Source organism: Primulina eburnea, chromosome 10, assembly GCF_022965805.1.
Source record: "Primulina eburnea isolate SZY01 chromosome 10, ASM2296580v1, whole genome shotgun sequence".
NCBI lineage: Eukaryota > Viridiplantae > Streptophyta > Magnoliopsida > Lamiales > Gesneriaceae > Primulina > Primulina eburnea.
The window spans coordinates 16087780-16096958 of NC_133110.1; the positions used below are offsets into that span (position 1 = coordinate 16087780).

The window sequence follows — 9179 nt, forward strand, 5'->3', positions numbered from 1 at the left end:
ATAAACCCCGGACACTACATCCTGTTAAATGTCCGTTCGTTCCAGATAGTCACATCACAGATATCCATTTAAAGTGCGGAAGGCTAATACCCGTTCACATGATTTGGTATCTTAGTTAGTTCTCAACACTTGGCAAATTGTTAGATTTGTTAGAACAAGAATATCCTGATTATATAAGGATCGAGTACTGAATTTTTATAAATATTGCGAAGAAGGATAAAAGGAAAAGAAAATATTGCATTACTACGAAGCCCGAAGGCAGGGAGTGAACTTAAAAATGAAAAGATTACAAGCCTATTCTATATCAGCAGGGCTGTTTTCTGGCTCTTTCGCCTCCTCTGTCGGCTTCTTTATTTGCTCTGCTTCTGCCTCTCCATGTTTTCCTTTTTCCTCCCCCTCTACGGACTTCTCCTGCTTTTCCTCCTCTACAGGTTCCTCTCCGTCCTCCTCTTCTGATATACCTTCATTGCCTCCCACCCCGGCTCTTGCAAGAGATGCAATGGCTAGCCCGAAATCTGGAAAGTTGGCTCTATCCTTGGGGATAAGCTCGGCTTCCTGGAATTGTTGAAGGCATCTTTTGAAGCCGGTCTTAAAGAAAGGATAGGCTCGATCCTCAACGGCCGCCTTGAATTCTGAGGGTCCCAGGAAGGAAGTCCACAGTTGCTCTTTTTGGCGGTCAGACTCGGCTAGAGCCTTCTCTGCTCTTTCAGCCCGAGACATTTGTTCTTCTACAGCATCCATCAGGGAGGCGTTCTTGCGATCAAGAATCAATTGATGCTTTTGAAGAGTTTCCTCCCTGATATGACTTTCCTTTAATTCCTCCCGGGCTTTGGCCAGCTCCGCCTGAGCAGACTCCACAGAACCCTGAAGGGTTGCCACTGTCTGTGAATGGAATCCCTTCAACTGAGCAAGCTCCGCTTGAATAAGCTCGTGCGTCTCTTGGAATACCCGGAGTTGGGGAGCCTGGTGGTTGGCTAAGGAGGACACCTCTCATAGGCTGACATTAACATATGTGCACCCTATTTTTCAAAGAGAAGGCAGGGTTGGCAAGGCCATAATAATAAAAAGAGAAGAGAGGAGAGGGGAAGAAAGAAGCTTACAGCCAGAAGCTTGTTCAAGCCATCCAGGCATCGAGGGGTTGGTGGCATGCTCTTCAGGAAGGCCTGATCAGTAGGAAGGAGCATTTGCTTGAGGAAGTCTGCCCCGACCCGGGAGACTCCTTCGGTGGAGAAGACAGACCCGCTGGGCTGCGAAGGGAGGATGGGCCCTGTCAAGGGCCCCTGGAAAGATTCTGGGAGAGGCCCTTGGAGAGATTCCTGTGAAGGTTCTTGGAGGGGTGCCTGGTCATCGCGCAGAAGGGGAGGCGTGTCTGATTGAATCGCTTGAAAGGATGCCTGGCCTCCCGCTTGATCATCCTCGCTGAGAGTCACCACCGGGATGGTCGTGACTCTTCTTGGCCTTTGGCTAAGGGGGAGGAGGTCCTCATCATCTTCCCTGGATTCAGGCTCCGCTCTCTTAAGTTCAAATTGTACCCGGGCCGTCTCCTTCGCCCGAGCAGCCACATCCTCCGCTCTCTTTTCAGCAGCAGCCTTTCGGGCTGCCCTTTTCTTCTCCTTGGCCGCCTTCTCGGCTGCCCATCTCCTAGCAAAAGCCTCCTCCATTAAATCTGCATATAAAGCAAAGGAGGTTAGAATCCAAGTGCAAATATCAATAAAGGAGATGATGGCATAACAGGTAAATGAGAATTACCGGGCTGAAGGCCCGAGCCAGCAACTTCGTCGACTACTCGGTTAATCGGATCTTCAGCCCGGTTACTTAGGTGATAGGTGGCCAGATGCTCTTGGGTTATAAGGGTGGAGGAAGAAAACTTTTGACCCTCCACCAAGGCTAGGCTTCGGGTATAAAACTCCTCAAACTTATACGCTTGGGGAAGCTCTGGCTGACGAGGAAGAGAAGGAATGAACCCGGTCGGACAATCGAGACTAGCCGGGAGTTTGATAAAAAAATATCTGCCTTTCCATCCCTTTTGAGAGGAGGGGATATCATCAAGGAAGCGGGCATTAAGCCGAGCAGAAAGGGAAAAAGCATTATCACCTAATCTACAAATAAAAAAGTAATGAAGAACTTTGGAATTTATTACTAGGTCATGCATTCGGAAGAGGACAAAAACCGAAGCCATAATCCGGAAAGAGTTGGGATGGAATTGATTAAGAGGTACACCAAAGAATTTGGCAACCTCGATATAAAATAAGGGAATAGGAAATCGGAGACCATTTCGAAGCTGGTCTCGGAAGAAAGTAATATAACCCGAGGGAGGTTGATCAGCCCGATCAGAGGGCTTGGGTATGAGAATAGTGTGTGAAGAAGGAATGACCCCCAGGGTTCGAAGTTCTTCCTCTGCTCCTGGACGCAAGGAGCTTGGCAGAGAAGAAAACCAGGGAATCTCTGGGAGATCGGCTGAAGGTTGGTCAGGTACCCGGGCTTTACCCTTACCCTTATCTTTTTTGGGGATCCGGGATATGCCCGAAGAAGAAGGTTTAGAAAGTCTCGAAGAAGATGGGGGTTTCAAGCTTATAGGTTTGCTGGCGGCATGGGTAGAAGGGCGGCGAGAAGTGGGAGAAGGAGACGAATCAGAACGAAGAGCAGCAGATTCATACCCCGCCGAGCCTCGTGCATTGGCCCCGGAGGTGGAGGAAGTAGAGTTAGACATGATGGAAAGGAAAAACTTACAGATGCGGTGGAAGATCGTCGGAGCAAGGAAACTTTGAATGCCGGAACTGCGAGAAGAGAGTTTGCAATGGCTTCGCCGAGAATGCTGATTTGAAAGTGATTTTTGGGAAAACCTAGGGTCGCTATATATAGGAGATGGGGAATGATCGGAACCGTCGATTGAGTGAACACGTGTGCGGTTTCGATGCGCCTCGAAAGTCGCGACGGGCAGAACGAAAAGACAGTTACACAGATCGAGATGTCATGATGTTTTATCTCCTCGGAATACGAAACATTACTAGCCGTCGGGATAGATGAACACGTGTCGTTGTAGTGACGTGTGGATAGGTCGGGAGGTTTGGGAGAACTCGGCAAGTTTGTTTCATAGCTCGGGAACCTAGAGACCCAGGACGGAGATTTCTAAGTCCGAATAATCCGAGACCCTGGCATCTTGTTATAGTCAAAAGGTTCGATAGCCCGGGATTATATTTTAAGTTCAGGGGGATCAGGTTATTACAAATAACTGTAAGTCTATTGATTCGGTCCGCATAAATTCGCACAAGATTTATTTGCAGAAGAGTAAAGCAATAGAAGTCGATAAAATTTCCATTACATAAAATAGCGGCGAAAAGTTATGGGATCCATTATGTTAGATACAGAATCCTGCCACTCCGTTATCCAATTAGTTAATTCGTGAATGCGGAGGTCAATGAAGGATTCATTCTTCATTATCTTGTCCAGGGCATGCCACTCTTTCCACAGCATCATGTGCAGCAGAACTTCATCGTCAACCAGATCGGTCACCCGGTCTACTACGAATTCTCGGATATACTTCCTCGCTCTGGCTCTTTGCGCTCGAGTAGTGGCCAAGCGATTGCGATAGGTATAATCCAAGTCATGAGCCTTGTCCCGAACGGCCATGACCTTCGCCCATATATGTTCCTCGATTTCCCTCTTCAGTTCCTCCACATGAGGACGCATCTCCGGGGTCACCAGGACATGTGTACTGCTGCAGGCACTGGAACCGCTTGAATTCGACATTTTGAATTGAGGGTCACTTTACATCTATCCCCCCTTATTTATAGGTGAACGTTTTTAAATGTGGAGGAAATACAAGGGTCCCAGCCAGCGGAATCGTCCCCTCTATGAGTCAAAGGAAAAAGTTAATCGAAGCCATCGAATCTAAACACGTGGGCGGTCAGGATATTCCTTGAAAATTGTGCTAAGAAGGTGAAGGGGCATTGACGGTTACCAAGGTGCCCGACTGATACATCTAGGAATACGGAACGCTATCATTCGGTGAAAGTTTTAATGATGAGTTGTATATCATCCGGATACCACGTGAATAGTCCGGGAGGTTTGAGATCCCGGCACATTATTCTAAGTCCGGGAGGTTTGAGACCCCGGCACATTATTCTAAGCCCGGGAGGTTTGAGACCCCGGCACATTATTCTAAGCCCGGGAGGTTTGAGATCCCGGCACATTATTCTAAGTCCGGGAGGTTTAAAACCCCGGCACGTTATTTTCAGTCCAGGAAATTTGAGGCCCCGGCATTTTATTCCAAACGAATCTCTAATTGCTTTGTTTAAAGTAGGTGAGATTTTTGTTCTGGATGATTCAATCGCGTATTTACGAATTATATTCGGTTTATCATTGATAAACGTGCGAAGAAGAAAGTGAAACAAATAAACAGATGTTATTCATAAAGGAATCGCTCATGCCTAGCACCAATTATTAGTACACCTACAACATGCTGCCACTCATGGATCCAGTGGGTTAGTTCAGAAGACTGGACGATGTTAAAGGACTCAGAGGAGGAAATCTTTTCCAGTTGACGCCCTTCCTTCAGCAGCATCGCGTGAAGCAGGACTTCATCAGTAGCTAGCTCGGCAACATGGTTGACTTCGAGCTCTCGTTTATACCTCCTCGCCACCGCTCTTTGTGCCCGAGTGAAGGCCAAACCCTCTCGGAGCGTGGCATTAAGATCTTGAATCTTATGCCAAGTGGACATCACCTTCGACAGGACCAACTCCTCAATGGTCCTCTTCAGATCCTCCATATGAGGAGGTAGGGTATTGGGCGCTGGAACGTAGATGCCACTGCAGACCGTAGATTCGCTCGAACTTGCCATGTCGAAGATGAATATCTCTTACCTTCCATTGCCTCCCTGTATTTATAGGCACATAGCATTTATTATCGAGGTAGACGAAGAGACTGTTACGAATATCGAGGTACTAAAGTATTAATCGTCAGAAGAGGAAAGGACACACGTGATTATCGAGGCGTTAGACTTATTTCTTTCCCGAAATGCGAAGCGTCTCCAGGAAGGAGTTAAGGCTTACACCTGTTATCATAACAATCGGGACATCCGGGTAAACGGGGAAATATTTGTATTGAGTCCGGGAGGTTTAAGGCCCCGGCATTTTATCTTCAGACCGGGAGATTCGAGGTCCCGGCATATTATTGCAAACCCGAGAGATGCGGAGCTTGGGCGCCCTTTTTGTTTTAAATACGGAATCCTCACGTCTCCATTCGTTACTTATTATTAGTTAATCCTGTCAGTCGAGTTATGCAGCCCGTGGGATATGCATCAGATAAAGTGGTGCAAAGACAGTAAACTCGGATAATAATTTTATTTAACGAAATTACTTCGGATTACATCGAAATATGCCTCCTCTACGAAGGCTTTCCGCAGGAACATCCAACGTCTCACTTCTCGTGTAGCCCTTCCTTCATAGCCCTTGGTGTCAGTGATATCGTTGAGAGTGTTCCTCTCTTTTCGAAGCATCAGTTCGTACATGCGGTCCTCTTCAAAAGAATCCCCCAACTCGGAAATATTTAGATACTCCCGATACTTCTCCAATTTCGCCAGAAGCCGAGGAGTATTAGCCTCACCGCAGTAGTAGAGAAGCTGTAACTCTTGCAGTGCCTCCCAGAAGGCACGAATCTTGTGAAAGACCTCCTCCTCTATTTCCGTCTTATGCCTCTCTGTAGATGCATTCATGAACTCTTCCGCCAGATCAGGGACGCTGGGATTACTAGCACCTGCCATTGTATCTTCCTAACAACACTTTGCTGGTATGATGGCGGATCGGTAAGGCACTATTTATAATAAGAACAAATTAATAATGACCGTTGATCTTCAAGATGCCTGAACGGTTGAGATAAGTTTTGGAAATTGTGCCGGGAGGTGAAAAGACGTGCACAGTTGTCGAGGTGTCAGACTTATCCATTTCTCGAGATGTGGAGCGTTTTCTAGTAGGAATTAATTGTGGGTGCATCTCATTATAACGAATGCAACATCCAGAGGGGCTGGATAACAATTCATTAGGGTCCGGGAGACAAATCATCCAGGCGTGACATCTCTTCTACGGGATATTTAAAGGCTCCGATGCTATTATACACCGTGAATTATTTCACACCAATCGGGACAGCGAGTGAGACTCTAGCCCGACTATTTTAGGGATGGGTGGTGATACCCCTATAAGGGCTCGGGTCCTGGAGGACTCGGGAAATGTCATTGAGTAGCCCCTATAGAAACCGGGAGGGCGATTGTTACCCACGCGACTGGGCGCTTCATGCATGACCGGGTATTTACTTACCTCCCGAGCAACTAGGGACCGGGCTTTCATGCTAAAGCCGAGGGCTCAATACTCGAGTAACTTACGTAGAGGATCTTACAGATTGTAGGGCAGAAAGCGACTGGGCGGGAAGTCAACGTCTTCCGCCTGAACGTATCCCCGAAAATATGGAGAAGAAAGGGACTGGACATGCAGTCAACGTCCCTTATTCTTGGAGTACCCACGAAGCTATCGGGTAGAAAGGGACCCGACAGGCCGTCAACGTCCGAGGGTACAGGTATTAGGTGAGCACGCGCATCAAGGTAACCCTAGCTTCTCTTCAAATAGCAGGTATCGTTGACATTCTACAGGTCTGAAATTTCTTCACTCTCCAGCATCCATACATATTGCTTTAAGTTCATCTCTCGACAAACCTGCTGACTTAAGCATCGGAGTGGTCACGCCGGACACCCTTCTGGCGCCCATTCACGAGTTCCTTTCATTGTTTGCAGGTCACGATCGAAGCCATCTACCTTGTTCATTTTCCTAACAACACTATAAATTCTTGATTTGACCCGGCGGAGCACCCGACCCTGCTCATCCATTTTACCCGGATCACATCATTTCCTTTTATTAATAAGAGTTTTTCAAAATATATCAACATAATATTTTAGTAGTATCAATTTTGATTATTAAGTCGTTGATATTTTATCAAATGTATCTCAATCCTCTCGATTATCAAAAAAATTCTCTTGAATCATATTTAAATATTAACCAGTTTCAATAATAGTAACATTATCATTTCATTCAATTTCTTCACAATTGGAGCTCGAATAACTTTTTATTATTATCATTATCTATAAATGAATAAAATTCTTTATATAACTAGATATCAATATACGATTTAAAAAAAAGTGAAGCTATTTTATCTTAGAGTGAGTCTCATGTGAGACCGTCTCACGGATCATAATCTGTGAGACGGGTCAACCTACCCATATTCACAATAAAAAGTAATACTTTTGCATGGGTGACCCAAATAAAAGACCCGTCTTACAAATACGACCCGTGAAACCGTCTCACACAAGTTTTTGCTTTTATCTTATAAATTGTTGTGAGCACATAGTAGAATAAATATTATTTTTTGTTTTTATTTGGAGTTAATTGAGTGAAATATCATACTACTGTAGATATTTTTAAGATATGAGCTCTGAGATGACCGCCTCATGTACCTTACCTCATGTGTATGTATGAGCCCTGTGGTGATAAAACGTGGGAGCATTTGTAGCTCATAGGTAGGAAGAAAATAATTTTGCTCACAATTTTGATTAATCTACCTGAAACACCAGCTAGATCATATAGTCAAAAGATGACACGAGGACTACAATAATACAAGTGAATTGATTTTTTAAGAAAGTGATAGATGTTGTGAAAAAGTAAAAATTTATGGTAAAAAGTAAAAATCTCAAACTCTCAAAATTTACCAAACTACACACTTTATAATATTTTTCTCTCTACTCAATTGTGATTTTCTTCACAAATGAGAGATCTATTTATAGAGTTTCATTACACATAATCCAAAAATAAAATACATCATTACCTACATCATCACACACAAATTTCTAACTTTACAACTCTTATTTTCAACATTCAAATATTCAACTATTACTTTTTCAATATTCAAATATATTATTTCAACACTCCCCCTTGTGATGATGATCATGATACGATGATGTCTTCATTACGTGTTTTGTACTGCCTCGTTAAAAACCTAACTTGTAAAAACCCATTGGGATAAAAACCATAGTAAGGGAAAAAGAGTGCAGTCACGTAAACTCCTCCTGATGTTGACATGAACAATTCTTCACAAATTTCGTAGATTGCGCATCCCAATATTATATATGTTCTTTCTGAATATTGACGTAGGAAGTGCCTTTGTGAAGAGATCTGATGAGTTTTCACTTGATTGAATGTGACGAACATCAATACATTTATTCTTCTCAAGCTCCTTGGTGAATGCGAAGAACTTAGGAGGAATATGTTTAGTTCTGTCGCTTTTTATGTATCCTTCTTTCATTTGAGCAACACATGCAGCATTATCTTCATATAGTATCACAGGCTTCTCATCGAATGATAATCCGAATGAAATTTGGATATGTTGGGTCATTGATTTTAACCACACACATTCACGACTTGCTTCATGTAGTGCAATAATCTCGGCATGATTTGATGAAGTTGTTACGAGCGTTTGTTTCTGTGAACGCCAAGATATTGCAGTGCCTCCACGAGTAAATACATATCCAGTTTGGGAACGTGCCTTGTGTGGATCAGATAAGTATCCAGCATCAGCATAACCAATTATACTTGGATTAGCATCTTTTGAATACAAAAGTCCCAAGTCTGTCGTTCCTCGTAGATAACGGAATATATGTTTAATTCCGTTCCAGTGTCTCTTTGTTGGATATGAGCTAAATCTTGCCAACAGATTCACGGCAAAAGATATATCAGGCCTTGTACAATTTGTAAGGTACATAAGGGCACCGATGGCACTTAGATATGGTACTTCTGGACCAAGAATATCTTCATCATCTTCACATGGACGGAATGGATCCTTTTCTATGTTTAATGATCTAACAACCATTGGAGTACTTAAAGGATTTGCTTTATCCATATTAAAACGTTTAAGGATCTTTTCTGTATAATTTGTCTGGTGAACAAACATTCCACATTCTTTTTGTTCAATTTGTAAACCCAGACAATACTTGGTTTTTCCAAGATCCTTCATTTCAAATTCTTCCTTCAAGTATGACACAACTTCTTGAATTTCCTTATTCGTTCCAATGATGTTTAAATCATCAACATATACAGCAATAATTACGCATCCGGATGTCGTTTTCTTAATGAAAACACAAG

The 9179-nt window shown here is 43.7% G+C and overlaps 1 protein-coding gene across 1 annotated transcript; it reads right to left on the minus strand.

Annotated features, from left to right (window-relative positions):
- Window positions 1–294: 294 nt before the first annotated feature.
- LOC140842940 (uncharacterized) lies at window positions 295–2710 on the minus strand. The gene is made up of 3 exons (XM_073211146.1): window positions 1750–2710; window positions 1049–1666; window positions 295–974 (listed from the first exon to the last, which is right to left on the minus strand). The coding sequence occupies exons 1-3, from the start codon at window positions 2708–2710 to the stop codon at window positions 295–297; spliced, it is 2259 nt and encodes a 752-aa protein (XP_073067247.1).
- Between the last annotated feature and the right edge of the window lie 6469 nt (window positions 2711–9179).

What these genes read in the sequence shown, in the direction of transcription:
- LOC140842940 (XM_073211146.1), bottom strand. Translation starts at nt 2,710, where the DNA reads ATGTCTAACTCTACTTCCTCCACCTCCGGGGCCAATGCACGAGGCTCG. An exon ending in TGGCTCGGGCCTTCAGCCCG is followed by an intron (nt 1,667 to 1,749) that starts GTAATTCTCATT and finishes CTTTATATGCAG; the next exon opens with ATTTAATGGAGGAGGCTTTT. An exon ending in CTTTTTATTATTATGGCCTT is followed by an intron (nt 975 to 1,048) that starts GCCAACCCTGCC and finishes TGTCCTCCTTAG; the next exon opens with CCAACCACCAGGCTCCCCAA.